At 37.3% G+C, this 22883-nt stretch overlaps 1 protein-coding gene across 1 annotated transcript in view; it reads right to left on the bottom strand.

Moving 5' to 3' along the window:
- LOC149162309 (expansin-A16-like) overlaps window positions 1–12305 on the bottom strand; it is an 81302-nt gene extending 68997 nt beyond the window's left edge. The window contains exon 1 of the mRNA XM_089435153.1: window positions 11964–12305. Within this exon, the coding sequence (XP_089291279.1) occupies window positions 11964–12305 (342 nt within the window). The remainder of the gene's footprint in view (window positions 1–11963) is intronic.
- Between the last annotated feature and the right edge of the window lie 10578 nt (window positions 12306–22883).

Genomic DNA, 22883 nt, shown 5'->3' with positions numbered 1-22883 from the left:
AGAAAATTCTAAGGTTCAAGCAGTGGAACATCACATCAAACATCAACAACAAGTTCTCCAACTCTTAAAGTATAACCTCGTGTTGGCACAGAATAGAATGAAACAATAGGCAGATCAACATCGTAGCGAAATAAGTTTTGATGTAGGTGATTGGGTATTCCTATGGCTACAACCATATAAGCAAATTTCCCTTAAGAAAGCTAAGAAGGATAATAAATTATCACCAAAGTATTAAGGTCCATACAAGGTGTTGCAAAATATTGGTACTATGGCATACAAATTGGAGCTTCCTGCAGCTTCTCGATTGCACCCAATTTTCCATGTTTCATGTTTAAAGAAGGCTATAGGCGACAAGCTCCCAGTTCAAACAATATTGGCAGAACTTGACGAGGAAGGAAAAATTATATTGGAACCAGAAGAAGTCATAGAAACAAGAACTCGACAGCTACGAAATCGATCAATTTCAGAGTATCTTATCAAGTGGAAGAACTTATGCACTGAAGATTCCATATGGGAGGATGAAAATTTTACACAGAAGCATCCAGAACTACTCAATCATTTAGGACAACACTTTTTTGAAGGAGAGGGGCATGTTGGGTCCCTATAATACTAGTGATTACCCCATTACTATTGTAGTTGTATCCCTTATTAATATTGTTGTGCCCCTATTGTCCCCATATTGTTATTACTGTGCCCCATAGAATCCCTCTATTGTTATTTTTGTGGCTTTATATTATTATTGTTAGGTCGGCTGGGTTATATTATGACTCCTTAGACTCCTATATATAGAAAGGAGGTTTTGTCATTTGAATCATCCAAGAATTGTTCATTTATGTAATGTAAAGAAGGTTGCCCCCTCGAAGAGGCTGAATTCTAAGGCGTTGATCTATCTTTTCTATCTTTTTCTTGAGCTGGTTTCATAACAGCTTCGTGCCAAGATTGCCGCACAGTGACTCTGGATGAGTCACGATGATTGTGTTGGGGGATTTTTGGGTAGCGGATTCCTCCACAACAGGGTTTTGGGCCTTAAAGCCCGAGTTTTGGTCAATGTGATGCAAAGACTACGCGAAATGCAAGTGCAGAGCACGAAAGTTTAGGATGAGGCATAAGGTTGTCTTCCCTAAAATAATGTAATTTAATGTAAAGTTGGGTCGGCCTACCCATGGTCCACGGACCATAGGATTGTAAATAGAGCAAGGATCTAAGTGTAAAGATAGTTTTTGGAAAGCAAGTAGAGAATAGATAGATGCAAAGGCATGGTTAGAAGATAGAGGTGGATCTGAGGTGTATTGGGTCGTAGTAGGAGGTAGAAGCTCTACAGCTGAGTGTGCAGAGGCCAGTAGAGTCCGCAGATGAGTGCGTGGACCCTCGCAGTAGAGTGCACAAGGTGGAGTCAGGTTTGTATTGAACTGAACTTGAATAGGATTATTAATAAATCTAAGTTGATTTGGCATATTGTGCATCTATTTCATAGATCTATATTTTGATGTTATGAGTTAATGGTATCTGTTTATTTATATGTGCGCACTTGTATGAATGCTTATGTATGAAAGCCTTCTAAGTAATTAAGCAAACAAAACCTAATTAAGGAAGACTTGGGTATTTAACACTAGTCACACTACGGCTAGAGTTGCGCGAAGGCAGTAGCACAGGACACAAGAAGCTAGCTGGTGTGCGTAACCTAATAAGTGTAAAGGTTGAATCGCGTACCTATTGCCCCATATCAGACATCCCCAGGGTGCAGAAACCTGGTTCCAACACCCTCCCATAATACTTTGGGTGAGACCTCAGTCTGTAATCCATAGAATGTTACCGAAAGGGCCAGTAGTACCAGGATTTGCTTGGCTAAATCACTGCTGAACCTGGGTCAGGCCCCACATAGTCAACAGGAAATCATGTTGGTTACCAATCAGTTTGATTGGGAGAGATTGATTATTATTTATTTGTTGGATCAAAGGGTGTTAAGGCTTTATGAGTGAAGCCTTTCCCGAGGAGACATATGGCTAAAACTTTGTGTTGATGTTTGAGTTGCCAAAGTTGGAAAGGTGGCATTGGTCATTGAGATATGACACGCACTTGGATTTTGGGTTGGTGGTTAGAAAGTAAAACTTATGGTACCTAGACGGGCTAGAATATTGAGTCCATCTTAGTCCAACCTTGATATATTTCCCTGGTCAAGAATCTATTCCATGGCATTACGGTGCCTAAATTGTTGCGTGTCTAGTTGGATAAATTACCCTGGTCAAGAATCAAGTCCATGAAATTGCGGTGCCTAAAGTTCTTCATGGTTCATATAGTTTGAGATCTTCAATTGTATATGTACATTATGAATACCTCCCTAGTTAAGAGGGAGTGTTGGGAAAAGTAACTATGTTCGGTCTTCAATAATGTATTTGAGTCATTTGTAATGTACTTGTCAAAAGAATGAATAAAAGATTTATTAATATTATTATCGTGACTTATTAAAGCACAGGTTTCATGCTTTTGTAACCATGTTGTAGGTCAAATTCCCCATTGAGTACTTCTATGATTTATTTTGGGTCTATAGAATTATTGTACATTTAATGAGACCCTTCTTGGGCTTTTGAATCATTTAAAAAGGCTTAATATTGAGTAAAATATGAATGATTGAATCTACACACCATGTCGGCCTAAGAGAAGATCAAGTCAACCTAAGGACCCATTCTACCCCACAAGAATCCTATAAAAGGAAGGACTACGAATTCATATGGAGCATCACTTCTCATTCTCTCTCTTATGGGAAGAAGTGCGAAAATCTATTTGATGGGTTGAAGTGCAGAGTTGGAGGTTGGGAAAGTCTGCTTCCGAGAAGTCGAAGTGAATGCAAGTTTAGGGGAGTCTAAGGAGTCAAGGAAAATCAAAATTTTGGTGGTGGTCTATCTCTATTTCATGCTCTAGATTGGGAGAGCGAAGTCTCCCAAGTTGGAATACTGCCAGAAGCTATGAGATGTTACACGCTGCTGCATAGTCGAAGTTGCTGAGAATAGATCAATATTCTGGAGGCTTACTTGGTGTGGAGGGAAGGTATGGTCAAGGTCTAGGGTGAAAAGTCTCAAGGAATACTATTGAAAGGAAGAATTAATTTGACTGGGTTTTCCCCTTGAGGGGTTTTTTTCCTTGGCATGTGCCTACATCTTGTGTCTATTGTTTTATGTGCTATTAATTTTGTGTAACTACATGATGAAGTAAGAGAAGGATATATAAATAATCGTAATAATAAGTAACATCACAAGTAATTATCAATATCAAGAAAATATTTACCCTCTTTCTGATTTTCTAACATAAGAGGCCCTCCTTAGGTGCTGCAAGCCCATCCTAGGGCTAGCGTTGGCCTCTAGGCCTCATCACTGCCCTGTTGTGTCCCTCTTTGCCTAATTTACAGTCATCATTTGGATTATCATTAAGTTTTTGTCACTAATACTTTGTGGATGTAGGGTTTTGGAGCTAATAGTTGTGATTGTAGGTGGCCAATTTATTGGAGTAGTTTTAGGCAAGAAAGTTAATCATTTTCAAGGCTTAAAGCCCTATTGATTTGCCTCCTCAAACCATATTTTAATATCTATTTTACTAGCAACCTCTGATCATGTTTTTTACAGTGGTATACAACTCATCTAAGTAGCATAAATCTAATAAATAAATAACAGATCACATTGATAAGTCACTTGCATCAGTTGGGTAATCATTGTTTGGCTTATTTCATAAATTTTAATGAATTCAACATTGTTTAGAGAATCATAACAAGGTTTGATCATGCATAATAGTGGCATCTAAAAAGATCCTAAACTCATTGAGAATTCATCTCTTGATTTCCCTTGCATCAATGTTTATAGTCTTATGATGGAAAAAGTGGTTTGATTCAGTTTCCTTTCTAGTTCTTCCTTGGCTGCCTCATTGGTAGTTGAATGCAAGTTTCTCTTACACTCATAGGAATTTCTCATTGTTTCCATTTTAAGTTCTCTCATCTATTCAAGAAGCAAGTATTTGGATTGATTTGACATAACTAGCTTACTATTGTCATAAAGTTTGTTCCTATGCAATTTTCTCTTACACTCATAGGAATTTCTCATTGCTTGCGTTTTAAGTGCTCCAATCTATTGAGGAAACAAGTATTTATATTGTTTTGACATAACTAGCTTACTGTTTTCATAAAATTTTTTACTCTAATGTCATTTGAGCATAAATTGCATAAGGGTTCCTAAAAATTAGTTAACACTCTATTGTGGAAAATATTGCTAGCATTGGTAATATTTGATTGTTAAGAAATATTGACTATTGGTTGTTACATTGCTTCCTAATAAGAGATCTAACTTATTTTTTTCTTGTGAGTTTCATAATCTCAAATTTTCACTAAATAACTCACTCATAAAATGACTCGACAAATTAATCTCAAGTTCTAATATCTTCTTGAATGGTTAATATTGTTTGAATTGGTCACCGGACTTGGGCATATTCACATTTCTTGTTCGTTCTTTTCTTGGTAGGTAAGAGATCTAATTGTTACACATGAAATTGGCATTGTGATAATTTGTGCCATAAATTCAAGAGGTGGTAATTGTGTTTAAAGAACATAAATCATCTGAATTGTCTTCTATTGAGTAGTTGTTTATTGATATCATTTTGCTTCTTGTATTGTCTGATATAAGTTTCCTAAACTAACTAATGGAAAATTTGACTAATTAGCCTAAGTGATATCATGGATAAGTGCACTAATATCTCTTATTTCCATTATTGTCATTGGATTTATTGTTCATGGTTAAACTGAATATCTATTTGTGATAAGATGTATAATTTTATCTTTGACATGTAATTGTGTTTAAAGAACATAAATCATCTAAATTGTCTTCCTTTCAAGAAATTGTTAATTTGATATCTTTTTCATTCTTGTATTGTTTCATATAAGTGTTCTAAACTAATTAATAGGAACCTTGGCTAATTTTTCTAAGTGATATCATGGATAATTGCTCTATTCTCTCTTATTACCATTAATATCATCAAATTATTGATCATGGTTAAACTTAATATCTACTTTTGATAAGATCTCCAATTATATCGTTGAGATATTGATGAATTATTATAAAGAGTAATAATGTTGTCTTTTATTTAGTGTTTGAGCAATTATCTCTTGGTTAAATTGAATATATCTTTTGGGCACTGTTGAATTTCAACACTTTCTCTTGTGGTTGAGATTATTGTTCATTTGTTGTTAAGTACTTTGTTGTCATAGATAAAGATCATTCTAGCTAAGTACTTAAGGAACATTAAGTAATCTCACCTTAAAGAGCACTCATCATCTTGCATACTAGGCATAGTCTTGCACTAGTAAATTTACCTCCAAGTCTAAGATTGGTTGATAGAACAATAGGGCCACCCTTCATTTTGTATCTTGTGAAGGAGAGATCCTCTCTATTTGTTAACACAGTGATCTTGTAGTCATCAGAGCCACAATCTCTATAGTGACAGAGGCACCGTGTAGTTATATTTCAAGGAGAGGTATTGTTAAACAAGCCATTGATTAATTTACCTTAACTTCTCTCTACAAATTACTTTAGAGACTAGCCTAAAAACAACTAAGGATTATTGTATACACTTATTTAGGAATTTAACTAAAATAAACCAAGTCTTTACATCTTACCTAGGTTGTAGGACTTGCATAACATATCTGTTAACAAAGCATCTTCAAGCAACAATTTTTCATCAAGTCATTTGGTATATAGTTGATATGAAGCAAGTCATTGACTCCATAAGGCACTGGTCTCACACACTAATATAATATAATCTCCAAAAAGATGCTAAATCAACCAAGTGGATAGGACATTTAGTTGTGTCTCCAAGTTTGTTGGTCACCAATGAGCCTTGCATTCTCATATTAAATAGCGACTACCCCCATAGCATGTTGTTGGGAGATGACTAGAATTGAGAGTTCAGGGATCAAAGTGTCAACTCTCAACCTAAGTTATTGTTGCATCGTGCCTGTACATTTTGAGCAACAACATAATTGGTGTCATTGTTGTGGATATATTTTTCTTTCCTTGGTTCTCATGAAATTTTTCTAACACCTTCTCATTCTCATATTTCCTTTGTATCTTATCATCTTATTCTTTTTTTGATCAAGTAAGAGTGGAACCTTCCATTAGTCAAGAGACAATACATATTGTACAACAGTAAACCTAGCTCTGTGAACCACTCAACAAACAACTGGGTTGACTAATCAAAACTACATCAGGACTATTGTTAAAACAATTCATTCACTAGAAAGTACATAGAAACTACCCCATCTAACTAACCATCCTCAGAGTGGCACTCTGGATAACCAGCACGCATGAACCCTTAAGCTCTTGATGACAAAAATCTCGCTTATCACATAAACCTTCTGATCGCGCTATATTTCTATTATAATCCGTTTATAATAAAAATAACCACAAACACGCAATAAATTACCTTTTCACTCTTTTCACCAGACTTCAAAAATAATTCACCCACGTTAAAAACTTCATCGGGTTCGCTCCATTGCTATCGGCACATCGCTTAATAGCATTGCATCACACCTTCACTTAACCTTCCTATGATCACCGATTAAACCGATCTCCACTGACCATTTATTTCCATGATCCAACAGTCAATATCTTTTCCTGCTCAATCAAACTGCATGACACTTCTCCATCATTGATCTGCGCTTAGTGAAACTGACGGTCCACATTGATTTCGGGTTGACAAACAACAGGGAGAAAACCCACCTAAAAAGCGGTTTTTTATTTTCCTCTGTTGCTACGTGTCGTTTGATTAGTGGAATCGGGTGAGTGCCCTTCAATACCACTTACCATCCTTCCTCCGCCCAAAAAACCACTTAAGGTTTTGGGAAACCACCTCTTCGTTGCATTACCTTTTGCACTCTTTCACCGTGCAATGATTTTTGATCTGTTTCTTTGTTGATTGGATGGTCGACATTTATTTATTCCGCCATTCCTTAACCTTTGATTGTCTTTGCAACCCAACACTGTGTGATCCTTCCTTCTGAGATCTAGTGGTCAATAACTCATTTCGGGCCATCAACTTGCCCACTTGATACTTTAATTGATGGACCCGAAGAGAAACAAAAGCACCTCTCTAAAAAATTTTCGGGTCCGCTATCAGAGGAATAACCATTGATCATCTTTTCACCTTGAACACCGTGTGATCCCATCCTTGGAGATCCGACGGTCGAAAGCTTGTTTCGGGTTGGTAACTTGCCCATGCAATAATTTATTTTTCGGGCTTGATGAGTATCATAAATCACCACACTAATGCTTTTTCGGTCCGTTTGAAGATTTAAACCCCATGTGGTTTTCTGCCCAGAATCCATAGGATGGTGGAGTTCAAGGAAATCTATGGTTAGTTGCCTACCAACCAGCCCACTGTTTACCTCTTGCGCTTGGTCCATTTTCCACTATTTTCATCAGTCCCTGACTGTTGAATTTACATGTTCTAAGAATACTCCCTATCTATGGTCAACTGCCTATGACAATCCTCGCACAAAGTCCCTGAGGGTGTCATTGCCCAAGTATATCTTCTATTACATCTTGAACAAAGCACTCCTTCATTCGCCAAGCGATCCACTATTATGTTGGCTATTCTGTGTATGTAAACAAATTGGAGTGTTCTCAGGGTTCTCAGGTGGGATTGTATACGTTGATAGACCTGCAATAACTTCCATTTTCTTGACCGAATTAATTATCAATTCAAGTCTGCTTCTACAATAGCATTGTGTAAATCTGACTCAATCAAGATTTCTAGGCATTGCTCTAAGGCCATGAGTTCCACCATATTATTAGTGGCATTCCCCAAATGACTATTAAAGATGATTTGTATGTATCCCTTCTCATTTCTTATGACACCGCCATAACCAACCACTCCAGGGTTTCCTTTAGAGGCTCCATCTACATTGAATTTCAGAAAACCAGGTGGAGGAGGTTGCCAGAATTCCTTACCCATTGTTGCATAGCTTGCACTCTTGCTTATGTCGCAAGGGATCGGCAACTGGAGACCAAATTGCAAAAGTATATGTGTATGTTGGTTTAGAGGAGGGTTTTCGGGGGGTTTCTTTAGACAGGTACTTACAGTTTCTTTGAGTTGTCTTATAATCTGAGCTATGATGCTCTGTGTTGAGCCAAATCTTTTCTTGAAAATCTTGTTATTGCGTTCTTTCCAGACATCCCAGATAAACAAACCTAGAATCAAAGTCCAGGATTTGTTGACTATTTCATTTTCTAAGAAATATTTCTGCCAATTCTTTAAAGTGCCAGTAATGCTGGAAGCGTCCCTTGCCAGTTTTCCTGAAGATTGAGGCTACCCAATTCCACAAGGTAGAGGTGAATGGGCATAGGTTGAGTAGGTGATCCATCGTTTCTTCTTGAAGACCACACAACTGGCATCTAGATGGACCAACTAGACCTCTTTTCTGAATATTTTCCCAAGTCAGAATCTTTGTATGATGCACCAACCACATGAACATTTTAATTTTCATCTAGTGCGAGTTCTGCCATAGATCCTTCCATATCTTATTAGGGTTTAGAAAGTGAAGCCCAACGAAAATTCTTTTGGCTTCTTTGAGGTTGAAGTTGCCTTCATTGTTTCTTCCCCATCTTAGTTGGTCAGACAATGGGCCATCAAAGGGGTTTCTTCATTATATCCCAGGGTCTTCCATGTTCTCCATTTATCCTTGTGTCTTGTTTGATCCCAGAAATCACTTACCATATGTAAACCTTTATTGTCAGTGTCATTCTTAAGATTGGCTAATTATTCTCTACACAGGTTAGGTTCCTGCTGCTAGTTATCCTCCCAAAACCATGTTAGGTTTCCATCTTTGATCTCCTAGAAACTGTGCTTCTGAACTATGGCTTTATTCTCCCAAGCACTGTTCCAAATGTGGGAGACCTTGATGTGCCCAGACATCCGAATATGATCCATTTCTTGCCAATTGTTTGCATACTTCTGTTTCTAGAGCTTGGCCCATGGGGTTGCCGACTCCTTTAGCCATCTACACCAAATTTTTGTCCCTAAGGCTTTGCTAAGGGTTTCAGGGTCATGAAATACCATACCCCCATGGTTCTTAGGTTTGTAGAGCTTATACTAAGCTACCAAAACCCATTTATTTTTCTCGTCTCCTTTGCCCCAAAGAAAATCTCTTTGAATATTTTTGATGAGTTGCAAAAATCCTTTAGGAGCAGGAAGTGTTGAAAACATGAAGGTGGGAATAGTTTGCAGGACAACCTTTGTAAGCACTAGTCGTCCTGCTAAATTCAAAGACCTGCTTGTTCATTTCCTGATTTTATCTTGCGGTCTATTAGTCATTAGCTCCCAAACTTCCTTGCTCAGAGGTTTATCAGTGAGAGGTATTCCCAAATATTTGGATGGTAACTGATCTCTTTGAAAGTCGAGAATTCTGCAGAGGTTTCTCTGAATAGCAATGTTAGTATTAAAAAAGAAATTTTTTTATTTGGTGAGGCTTACCTCTATACTAGCGGCCATAGAAAATTCATTCAGGATTTGTTTGAACGCTTTAGCTTCCTTGATTATGGTTGTACCCTACAACATAGTGTCATCCACAAATTGTTGATGAGTCCAAGCATCCCCATTCGGGGTGAGTTTGAGACCCTGAATTCTTTCTTCTATATTGGTGGATTTAATTGCTCTGCCTAATCCTTCCATCATGAGAATAAAGAGGAAAGGGGAGAGAGTATCTCCTTGTCGGAGGCCTCTCGAAGGCCTAAAGGTTTTGGATGGAGAGCCATTAAGTAGGATTGAAAAATTAGCTGTAGTAACAAGGGCCATTACCCATCTTATCCAGTTGTGGTCGAAGCCGTATGCTATTAGTATTTCCCTGATGTATGACCAGTTGAGCTTGTCATAAGCTTTCGCTAGGTCAAGCTGTATGATCATCCTCGCTTGCTTATTTCTCTTAAGAGAATGAATCACCTCATGAGCTTGAATGATGTTGTTTAGAATTTGCCTTCCTTCCACATAACCGGTTTTCTTCTTAGACACAAGCGTTGGAAGTAGGGGCTTGAGTCTATTTGCAATTACTTTGGAAATAATTTTGTACACCACATTGCATAAAGCTATGGGTCTAAATCTATTTGGTATCATGGCTTTTTCCTCCTTTGGAATAAAAGCTATGAAAGAAGTATTAAGCGCCCTCAAAACAGTTTTGGATTTTCTCGAGTCCTCCACAACTTCAAGGATATCTTGTTTGACTATTTCCTAGCATGCTTTTAAGAAGTCAACATTGAACCCATCCAGAACTAGAGCTTTCCCATTTTGCATTTCTTTAATGACTTTAGTAACTTCATCTTCAGTCATTGGCCTATTAATATTGTAATTGTCTTCCCTGGTTACAAGCTTTGGAATGTTCTTTGTGAAGTTGTTGATAAATTATGATCTCTCTACGAGAGGCTCCTCTGCTATGCTTTGGAAATGTTGTACCAGAGCACATTCCATTTCTTTGTGGGTGCTGAGCTCTTTCCCTTGAGTGTCTCTGAGTTTTGAAATCCTGTTATGTGACCTGTGACCCATGGTTGACTTGTGAAAAAACTTTGTATTTTTGTCCCCTTCTTTAAGCCATTGCACTCTCGATTTTTCCTCCAGAAGATCTCCTCTTGCTGGCATCTGTCTTCCCATTCCTATTGAATAGTATCAACTTGCATTTTTCTTTCCTCAGTAAAGCCATATGTGATAAGGATTTGATTGGTTCCTTGTAGTTTCTATTCAACCTCTCTTTTAGCTTTGAAAATATTTCCAAACTCCTTTTTGTTCCATTCTTTAAGCCTATGTTTGATGTGTTTCAATCTTTGTTGTAGAAGGAACATATTAGTGCCTTGAACGGGAAAATATTCCACCCACCATTTACCAATATTACTCATGAAGTCAGGGTGAGTGAGTCAGACATTTTCAAACCTGAAAGGTCTGTTCCTTGAAGTGCCTATAAAAGAAGCTTCAAGTTGGATAGGATAGTGATCTGAGCCTCCAAAAGGAAGGATTGATGCAGTCAAGCCAGGGACAGTGAGAAGGAGGTCCTCCAAGATTATAAATCTATCTAGTTTAGAGGCAACTTGAGAAGCCCCTCCCCTCTTATTATTCTAGGTGAAAGTACCATTTATTGTCTCTGTGTCCTCTAGCCTCCTATCATTTAGGAAGTTCTAGAAGGAAATGGAGTCTCTACCCAGTGTTCTGCTCCCACTTTTTTTTTCTATAAGAGATTTGATCATATCAAAATCCCCTCCTAGAATCAGGGCATAACAGGATGTCTCTCTCTCAACTCCTCCAGTGAGGTGAGAAGCCTGCATTTGTCTTCAAGTTTTTGAGGACCATAGACATTTGTGATCATATATATTTCCCTATCACAATTGGATCACCATTGAAAGGTAGTTCTTGGATACTTCAACATCCAGGATTCCAAGTTTCTAGGGATTACAAAGTGTGAGAATCTCGCATGCTGTGTTGTCTGATTTAACTTCTAGATACTCATACTTAATGAGCCATTTTCTATGAATCTCTCTGATTTTATCTATTGAACATTTTGTTTCCTGGATAAACACCATGTCTAGTTTTTCTTCTTTTATTTTATTGCTAATATTTATTTATTTATTTCCTTTTACTTCCTAGACCCCTAATGTTCCAGGTTGTGAGCTTCATTATTAAATATTTGTAAATGAGTAACTAGTAAGATCTTTCATCTTACCTGAGTTAATCATGAGTTTCCCACACTCAGTCAGCATCTCATTTTGTCTTTTCCTTCCTCTTTTCCTACCTGGCTTCTTGGAAGAGTGTCCTGATGTTGCCTCCATCGTCTTAACCCCTCTATTTTCCTGTCTGTCATGGTTTCTTTTGACTCCAGAACCCTTTGCTTGAGATCTCTAGAGGAAGAGCTATTGTACTATGTCAAACTCCTCTTGTGGTAGAGAATCAACCCCTTTGGCGGTTCCCTGCTCCAATAACTTTTCTAGATTGAGATTCTCTCTCTCAAGAATCTCCAATAGTTCATGGTCCTTTGTTCCAGCTAAATTTGGGGTCATCTCATGGTCCCTGCCAAGTTCCATGATGGTTTGCATATCTTCCTTTAGTTTACTGTTCTCAGGTACATCCTCCATGCTAGCATCTTTTTCCTTCTCTGCGGGATTATCCTTCGATGCTTGGTTCATCGCATTGTTCCCAACTTCTTCTTCTAAAATCTTGAAACTGTTATGACTTGGGTGTTTATCCTTGCTATTTTTCCTTTGGTACTTTTTTCCTCCTTTCCCTTTGCCTCCCATATTGGTAAAGCCTTCAGGGTCTTTACCTTTGTTGGTTTTCATATTGTCCTCTAGTTTGTTTAAAGGGCAATCTCTGATGAGGTGCCCGTGTTCATGACATTTACAGCATCTGAATGGGACATGTTCATAGTCCACCACCTGCACCCATTCTTCATCATAAAATTCTAGAATGATTTCATCCGGAAGTGCTCCTGATAGGTCCATTTCTACACATATGCGAGAAAAGGAGGTGTATTTTCCTCGCAGAGTCGCCTTTGATATTTTTAAAAAATGACCTAATTTATTGCGTATTTCCTTTAAGGATTCAGGCAGCGAGTAATCTAAAGGTAGGGAGTAGAGTCGTATCCATACCGGTGCTGATGTGAATGTTTCTCGTTCCGGGACAAAATTCATCACCCATGGTCACATGTAGAGGCCAGCTGCAGCATAAAAGTATGGTCCTCCTTTGAACACTCTGTCTTTGTCCTCTAGGTTTGTGAACACCACTATGAAGAAACCCTTGGACCCAAGGTGGAGGGTTATTTCCCCGTTAGGTTTCCATTGGTTTCTTATCTAGACCTGTAAAACCTTCTCCATTGGCCATGTCCCCATAAATTTACATATAACTGTGTATGCTGCCATGTGATCCCTGTGCTCCTGTAGCACCACATTTTTTAAAACAACCCAGGGTTTAATGGCCTATATATTGAGGCCTAGGTAGTCCATGATTTTTATCTTCTGATTGAAGATCATCAGAGTACAGAGAGAGCAGGATAGCTATTGAGCTGATTCTTTTTGTATGTTGAAGAGGATTTCCACTTGATTGATAATACAGTGTTAGGGTTTTATGCTGGTGCTCTCCCCATTGATATATTCTATGTTATGTGTGATTGATTTCTCTTGATCAGTTATGCATTTTTCTACTTGATGTTGCTCATGAATTTGATTATGCTTCTACTTAATGTTTTGTAGAAAGTATTATGCTTTAGTACATTGCATTACCAGGTTGATCTACAGGTGGGAAATTTCTACATGGTATCGGAGCTAGCTAATTTGTAGAAAAAGTTCTACATGGTATCAGAGCTAGTTGATTTGTAGAAAAATTCTACAAAATTCTACATGGTATCGGAGCACTAGTGATCAAGCAAGAACAATATACTGAGAAGAGATTTCAAAGTTTTGAGTTTTGGGCTGAGAGTTCGCAGAGAAGATTTGAAAATTCCTCTACAAAATTTTCAGAAATAAATAGTAGATTTGGATTCTTTGCAGAAAAATACCCAATATAAAAAAAAAAATCGGCTGAATCGGAGTTTGGATGAGGGAGATATCGTTGAATTAAAATCAGCTCATTTTCTAGAAAATTTCGTGACGGCGGGAAAGTGGAAATAGATTGGTGTGCTAGCCAAGAACCTATATGCACTCGAGGTACAAGATGCATGCAAAGCCTTAAGGAGCAAGGCAAAGGGTAGAGACTTGGTGGTTGAGAGGGAGGGTATATTACCTCTCAACACGTAAAGCCAAAAGAAGTCTCAGACGATTGTGGAGGAGCCACGATTGGTGCAGCAGCTTCAGGAGGTTGTGGAGCAGCCACAACGGGGGAAGCTGAGAGGAGATCAAGTAGAGAAATCTACTCATGGTGAGACCTCCATTAGGGGGAAACTTTGAGCTAGGTGGGCTGAGGGATCACATCTAGCCATACCTCTAGGTAGGAGGTGGAGTGATGTAGAGTGACCGTCCCGAGGAGGAGGGGCAGGATCCTTGAGGTACCCAACCTCTTCGATGAGACCTTGCTATGGGAGCCCCGATGTGGAGTAGTAGGAGCTGACTGATTGGGTAGAGACAGATGTGGATGGAGCAGTAGAGAGAGATACAGTGCAGGGAATCCCAGGACAGCGCAGAGCATGCAGGTTGCAGCAATGCGAGAGGCACAAGTGTGTTGCATAGTGCAGGGTAACAAAAAAAAGGGTGCAATGGTGTGAGATGCATGGAGATGTTGCAGTAGTGCAGAGGTTAGAGAGGGAGCACTTGCCAGCAGCAGGTAGAGCTTCAGCATCAGAATATGTTTCTAGCCTAACAGAGAGGTCAGTTGGGAGTTTTTTTTTTACGAGTGTTGCTGGAGCAACTGCACTTGGTAGATTTGTTGCATGCAGAACAAAGTTACAAGATCGGGTTTGAGAGGAAGCCTTTCTTATTGAGAGGGAGTGTTGAAAAGTGTGCAACAATAAATGCTAAATTTAGGAAGTGCTAAAAATAGAATTGCTAAAAATAGCACTTCTAAAAATAGCAGTTTGGCCAATGAGCATTTTGGCCACCTTTGATGAGAAGTGAAACTGTTAAAAATAGCATCTTCTAAAAAGAGCATTTCTGGGTCCCTTCCTATTTATAGCAGTCCCTGGTCTATCTATAGGAAGTAAATTCGAATTTGGTCTTACGAATAGTTTGGAATATTAATTAATTAATTCTTCATGAGTTAATTAGTTATGGAAAAGCAAACTTGAAGTCCTTTTGAGAACATGCAATAATTTCTCCACTAATTGGGGAATGTGTCCTTGATTTTCTCCACTAATTGGGGAATTAAGGATGAGTTCTATATTGAGAGGATCAGTTGACTTAGTTTAACTCAATCAAGTTTAGTTAGATTAATTTAATAAGTTGTTAAATTAATTAGATATAGTTTGTTGATGCTTGCATGCATGTGACAACTATTATTTTCAGATAACTGTGTATTCACTCATGGATAATTGATGCATGTCAGTTCTCTCAGAGACCCAGTTGAGATTAGAGAAGGGACCATGTAATATCAGATGCTTGGATATTTCTAGTAAGTATTCCTTGCATGGAGAAGGATCTATTATAGGAGATTGGAGCACTTGTGGCCCATATATTGAGGCCTAGGTAGTCCATGATTTTTATCTTCTGATTGAAGATCATCATAGTACAGAGAGAGCAGGATAGCTATTGAGTTAATTCTTTTTTTATGTTGAAGAGGATTTCCACTTGATTGATAATACAATGTTGGGGTTTTATGCTGGTGCTTTCCCCAGTGATACATTTTGTGTTATGTGTGATTGATTTCTCTTGATCAGTTATGCATGTTTCTACTTGATGTTGCTCATGAATTCGATTATGGTTCCACTTAATGTTTTGTAGAAGTAGAACAAGTATTATGCTTTAGGACATTGCATATGTCTGTTTGTTCTACAGGTGAAATTCCTACAACAAGCGGAAGAAGGAAGAAAAGTTGAAGAAATCATGACGAAGCAGTATCTTGAAAAGGAAGAGCAATATCATGTTGAGGTAAAAATACTAAAAGGTAAATTAGAAGAAAAGGATAGATTGTTATGATTTCAAAATAGTAATAAGATTTTGGATAATATTCTTAGTAGTCAACGGTATCCTACCATCAAATATGGTCTTGGATTTCATGAAAATGTTAAAGGTGAATCGAGCTCACAAACTGAAGAAAGGAACTCTAATGCAAAATCTGAAATGCACAACAAGGAGATAAGAGATCAATCGCATCAACAACTAAGGAAAGACAATCTTCAAAGAAAATCCTTTACTCTTAACCATGGAAGTGTTAATCGACTCTTTCCTCTGATGAGTAATGTTGAATGTTTTATATGTCATAATTTTGGACATGTTGCAGCAAGATGCATAAGTAGAATGGTTCAAGCTAATAACTGTCACACAGAAAGATCATCAGCTTCTAGGTAGTTTAAGGGATATTGTTTTTCTTGCAATATGTTTGGTCACAAATACATTGATTGATTTAGAAGGAATATGAAACATATAAGATGTTATGCTTGTAACAATTTTGGGAATATAGCAAAATAATGCAGGAGCAAATTTTGGCCAACATACCAAAAGGAGCAAACATCATCACTCTCCAAGGTATGGAAGAAGAAGGAATTATAGACAGAAAAATGTGGCATAACTCAATATACAGATAGAACAGACTTAGGAGGAACTGAAAGTATGAAATATCAGTGTTCTAATTCTCATACACAGTTATCATATATACAAGTCTTGTATATACAAGAGTTAGAAGCTGCATAGTCACGTATATGTTGGTTTGATGAAGATGTAGTAGGACAGACTCCGAGAAAAAAGGGTCTGATATGGTTCAAACAATTATCAATTATTCTTCATGTCTCAATGATTAATGAATACAGTCTGTGGATGTTATTTGGAAGTTCTGTTGATTCTCATAAGTTGTTGATGACTTGATGTATAACTAGTTGATGATGATGCCTTGATGATTCTTACTGATATTTGCAATGATCAGATCTAATAGTGAACAGTTGGCACATGTTCAGGGGCATAATATGCTATACTTCTAATAATGAATTGTTGGCATTATGTTTAGAAATCTTTCGTACAAAACGAATCTTATCAATGGTGATGATGCTTATGCTATTGAAGTGTTTATACGATACATCATATGCTGCAGTCATGAGTTGCCTATTATGGAATCTTAGATATTGCTTGAGCCACATACTTGTTATTCAGATCAAATTTATGGATGATTGTGCATGAATCTTTTGATGATGCATATAGTTATGTTACTTACATGGTGATCTTCATAAGGACAAGGAGAAGAAAAAAGCTTGAGTATACAACTTCATTATTTGATAAGTGTTATTTCTTTTATGCTATTGTCATCATGCCTTCAAAGATGCATAAACTTCGTATGGTGCAGTTATGGATGAGGATTCCTATAGTTCTTGGCTCTCACATGGTTGAGGATTGCTCCTGTTGATGAGAATGGTTTTATTGCAGGTCTCATGAAGACATGGACATTCAGAGACATGGCTTACTTAGTCACATAATGATGATGAATTCTTGCTTTATGATGATAGGCTTGATACTCACATATGTTGATTATCATGTTTGATGCTTATCAGATGTGGGATGTTCCCTAGTGAATATAAATGGTTGATATATTGAGGTTTGTTATGGAAATATCATGCAGTTCTTGGTACAATGATAATGGTATAGTCATGGATGATATTTATGGTTTTGTGTTACTTCTTGGAGATATGGCATATGCTTAGCTGTTTCATGGAAGACTAAGGAAACATAGCAAGTTGATCTTGATGAGATCAAAAGGATGAGTAGATATCTATATGCAGCATATTTTGTCAATGGTTGATGATATTAAAGGTACATTGTCATATCTTGCGAACTGATGTTGGACATATACATGTTGCTGGTATAGATGTCATTGATAGATACTTATGGGGCATAGCATATATGGTCTATGATAGTTGCTGATGACTATCATGGTCTTGTTTAGATCTGTGGTCTTTTTTTATAAATGTCATGTATATCATTTGATGTAAAGGTAATGTAAAGATCTATGATGTAATAATTGTCATATTCAGTCATGTATGGACTTTTGAGATCATGTCAAATATGTAATTCCACTTGGATGAGTGGTTGAGTCATTTGGTATATCCGCACATTGATGGATGAATGAGTCAAATTTGGTGTATCCCCACTTGGCTGGGTGATTGATGTATGTATGAGTCATTGGTGATAGGAAGGTCATTATAGAGTCATGTTATTATTTTGAAAAATATTTTTGTAGACTCTGCATGTGCTCAAGGGGAGCATGGACGATATAGTGCATCTCATCATGTACAAAGGGGGAGTTTAATAAGAGAATTCAACATGTGCCTAGGGGAAGCATGATCAATGTTCATATTCAGTTGTTCAGATATGGAAGTCTTCTTTTAACATTGGTCAGTCAACCCTTTTCCCTTGATGTCAAAGGGGGAGAGTAGCTTGGTGTTTGGAGAGTTGTTTTTGGACAGTAGCTTGATGTTTAGAACAACTTGGTGTTATTTAAAGTTTGTGGTGACCAAACACCAAAATAGTTGCCATCAAGTTGAAAGGTGAAGATTGTTGACATTATGATGCATGTGTTGCGCTTGATGGAAACCCCCTTGTAGCAAAACAAGTATATGGAAACTAGATGAATCTACAAGGTAGATCAGAGGTGAAAAAATAATGGAACAGAGATTAATCTACAGGTCAGAGGTGACAGAATGATGGAAGAGAATAATGGTCAAAGGTTTGATACAGGGAGATTGTTAGTGTGTGTTGTCCTTGATATTTGATGAATGAACTAATTGATAAAAGTATAAGTAGGATGTGACAGAATGCATGACAATTGTGTTGACAAATGTGACAAAATGCAAGGCAGTTAGAAGAAATCAGTTCAAAAGTGATGTATGATGGAAAATCAAACTATAACAGGTCAATTCAGAGGTAACAGGGAAATGGTATAGAAGAACAAGATGTTGGAACAAAGGACTATAGATCAGAATCAAGAAGTTGAAGAAAGATGATGTTTTCAGGTATGTTAAGTTGTATATGTGGGTTCAATGTACAATAAGAGCATATACATGTGGGTTCCATATACAAAAAGAGTGTATACATATGCACACACTTTCGCAAGAGGAAAGTGCGCATGGGATGAAAAATTAAGGAAATCAAGATTAAAGAATACCAAGGGTCTATACCATGGTATTAGCCAACAATATTAAGTGGAGTAGCGACTATTTGATCCCGTTCAAGAATACCATAGGCTCTAAGTGTTGTTTTGGTCCAAGGTATTGAGAAAGGCCAAGAACTGTACAAGGAGGAGAAGATCAAAGGGCCAAGTGTGCAAGTGAAAGGCTTTCTTAGGAATACTTGTATTTGAAGTATATTTTATGTATCAGGGGCTATGATTATGATGTAATTTGAAATATTTTGTGCACCTTGAATTCAATGTTGGATCAGGATCATGAGACCTGAAATGACTTATCATTGAATGATCTGATATTGGTTGGGCTAGATCTAATTACTTACACATGTTTTATTCTTTAAATGTCATGATCTGGGTATGTTTGAAATCTGGAATAGCAACGAAGATGTAAGTTAGTATTTGTAGATATTTACACTGGTTCACCTTGGTGAAGGCGTGTATACATGCTGGTTCGAAGATTCCAAGTAGCGTATACAAAAGAAAATCCTGTTATTCAAAAATGAGTGATCTATCTGATCAGTGCTGCTGGTTTACTATTGTTTGTCAATGATGTCTTCTTAGGTCTAAAAGTAGACCTGAATGCTTAAGGAGATTGAGTCTGATTGATTAATTGATTAAGTGAGAAGGGTGATCTTTGCTGTTATCTATTTAAATATCTGCAATTTGAGAGTAGATATTCAAATTTTTACTGGTTGGTACAGTTTTGATTGAGAGGTTTTTATGATTCAGTAATTTTGGAGGTATATGCAGGTTTTCTTAACGGAAATAGTGTATACACACAGGTTGGCTTCATTAAAGTAGAGTATACATTCTGACATGATTTTTGATGTTACAGTTGGTTCTGGTTGTTGATGTTTTGTTCTTGGTTTAGATTTGGGTTTTGGTTATAATGATTTGTCTATTCGAGTTGACTGGTTGAATTTTTATTAAGGTTTGAATGAATGGTTGATTCAAATGTGTCATAGGTTCAATGATTGTTTGATTCAGTGTGTCAGAGGTTTCAGATTGATTCAGTTGTGGTTGATTCAGATTTTGATGACTGGATTTCAGTGACTGGTTGATGAAGATGGATTTGATGGTTGTATCGCAGTGGTGATTGAGTTTGGGCTTTATTGTCACGGATGGGTCTAGTATGAAAATTTGATGAAACATGGCCTTCATATTGTGTTGTTGTGTACCAAGAGTATCCATTATGAAAATTTATGAAACGTGGTCCTTGGAGGATACTGAGGGTTAGAGCCTTCAGTGAGGAAGTCGAAGCTTCCTACCAGTAGTGGCTGGTGATTTGATAAGGGTGTTGGAGCTACCTTCCAGTAGCAGCTAGAGAATGATTGAAGGTTGCAGCCTTCTGTAGGCCGACACCTACGTACTAGTAGACATATCAACTAGTACAAGAGCTAGGGGGTTGTAGCTCCCTTCCAGTAAAAGCTGGGGAATGAGAGAAGGTTGTAGCCTTCTACGGTGGGTGTCTGCATACAAGTATGAGTCTGCCCCTGTAGAATATTGTAAACAGATCATTCTTTATATTAAAAGAATACAGAGACAACAACAGTAGGTGGTTTTTCTCCCGCATTGGGTTTCCACATTAAATCTTGATGTTCATATGTGTTTCTTATGTGTGAAGGTTTACTCTCTTATTTTTGCACATGGTTACTGTTTAATGTTTAATAAAGTATTGATGCATGGATTAAAGATCAACATATGATGAATTAACTGAATCATAAGTTCACTGGATATACATTGGTTGCCTTAAGAACAGTTTCCTGCACACGCAAGTTCCTTTCACTAAAGTAGCGTATGTAAATTTGATTATGAAATTGGAAAAATTTATTTATTTGTAAACATTGATTCACCCCCCCCCCCCCTCGCAATATTATTTCCAACAATTGGTATCGGAGGAGGTCCTTTAGCAAAATCTTGATCACTTGAAGGAGATCCATAGTAACAATGGGAAAGAAGTAAAAGAATAAAGCACCTCAAAAGAGGAAGACATCTCAAAGGAACTATGATTGTGGGAGAGACAATTGGCTATTATGTGGAAGAAACTCTTAAAATTCAGAATCACCTTAGAATGAGGATGAACAAGTAAAAGAATTATCATGTACAAATTTGTTGTCCTCTGGTGATACATTTCTCTGTTCATTTGAAGATAATTAAAGTGACAACGAAACAACTGAATTTCCTCTTGTGGGTGAAAGAGAAAGAAATCAAATGGAGGCAAAATTTAAAAAAATCATAGACACAATTAAAGATCAAAAAGATCTAATTTATAAAATGGAATGTGCCTACAAAGAAGAAGTTACCAGGTTAAATGCTCAGTTGGAGGAAGGAAACAAAATAAATAAGCAGTACAAAGAAAAGGAAGAACAAAGTCAAAGGCTGTAGAATGAAGTGATATCATTGAGAAATGAAGTGAAGGACACAACAACCAAGGAGTTTATAGAAAGAACAAATTACTGCAAAGGCCTTGAAGCTGTGGTTGTTTCTCTAAAATAAGATATTAAAAATTCAAATAAGAATAATGAAGAACTACTTCAAGCATTTGAAGAACAAGAAAATAAGGTTCTAAAATTAAGGCAACAAGTGGAAGATGGAAGAAAAGTTGAAGAAATCATGAAGAAGCAGTATCTTGAAAAGGAACAACAATATCAGGTTGAGGTAAATATACTAAAAGGTAAATTAGAAGAAAATAATAAATTGTTACAATTTCAAAATAGTACTAAGATTTTGGATAATATTTTTAGTAGTCAAAGGTCTCCTACCATAGAATCTGGTCTTGGTTTTCATGCAATTATTAAAGGTAAATCTAGCTCACAAACTGAAGCAAGGAACTCTATGTTGGCATTATGACATAGGTTTGGCGCTATGACACAAGTGTTGTCCTTGATGGCAACTCACCCAGATGACAGATCATAGTTCAGGCTCATAGAATGAAGGAAAAAAAGGTATGTGTAGTTTCCGCTTGACCAAGCCGTGTATACATGCGGGTTAGCAGACCAAAAGGCACGTATGCGTATACACACACTTTCATACAAGGAAAGGTGCGTACATGTTTGAAAACTTGGTTTTGGTCCATGGTATTTTGACCCATGGTATTGGTCCAAGGTATTGATTCTAAGTGGTTTTGGACCATGGTATTGAGGAAGGCCTAAGACTATAAAAGGAGGAGGAGATCATTAGGCAAAAGCACTCAATTAATTGAATATCTAATGAAGAGAAAGATCTAGAATACTGATCATTGGGTTATGGTGAATAGTTGGACCTGAATAAAGGAGGAACCTAAGCGCTTGATGAAGGATAAGTTCTATTAATGGGTCGAGATCTTAAGGCTTGAAGAGAAGTATCTTTGTGTGGTTTTGATCTTTTATCTGAATAATTGGCACATGTCGTAATCTGTAAATCTAATGATCTGGGTATAACTGATGTCTGAATAGTTGTAAAGGTTAAATCATCTTTTACAGATCTATACACAGGTTCATCATAGCAAAGGCACGTATACACGCTGGTTCGGCATTTCAAAATAGTGTATACACAGGTTCGCCTTGGGAAGAATGTGGATGCACACAGGTTCGACACATTGAAGTAGCGTACACCTCATAAAATATGTTTTAGCTACTTTTGTTTTCTATTCCAATGTTTTGGGTTTTGTGTTGGGTTCTAGTTATTGTTACAGTGTTCTGGTTACAACATTCATAGAAGTGATTGGTTGATTCAGTTTTGATTGGTACAAAGGAGATTGGTTGATGCATATATATTTGATGTTTGATTGATTTTCTTGATGGGTCCAGTATGAAAATTTATGAAATGTGGTCCCTGGAAGAAAAGAGAAGGTTGTAGCCTTTTGTAGGTCAGCACCTACATACTAGTAAACACATCAACTAGTACAAGAGCTAAGGGGGTTGTAGCTCCCTTCCAGGAAAAGCTGGAGAATGGGAGAAGGTTGTAGCCTTCTGTAGGTAAAAGCCTACATACTGGTATAAGACTGCACCAGTACAAAATTTGTAAGAATAAGTTTCTTATTAAAGAAAGATAGAGACGATTACAGTAGGTGGTTGTCACCC

Source organism: Pinus tabuliformis, chromosome 5_2 (assembly GCF_031772625.1).
Source record: "Pinus tabuliformis cultivar Carrire ecotype Pingquan chromosome 5_2, CPIR1, whole genome shotgun sequence".
Lineage (NCBI taxonomy): Eukaryota > Viridiplantae > Streptophyta > Pinopsida > Pinales > Pinaceae > Pinus > Pinus tabuliformis.
Note: the sequence above shows the minus strand (reverse complement) of the source record. Positions and strands in the feature narration are given on the sequence as shown.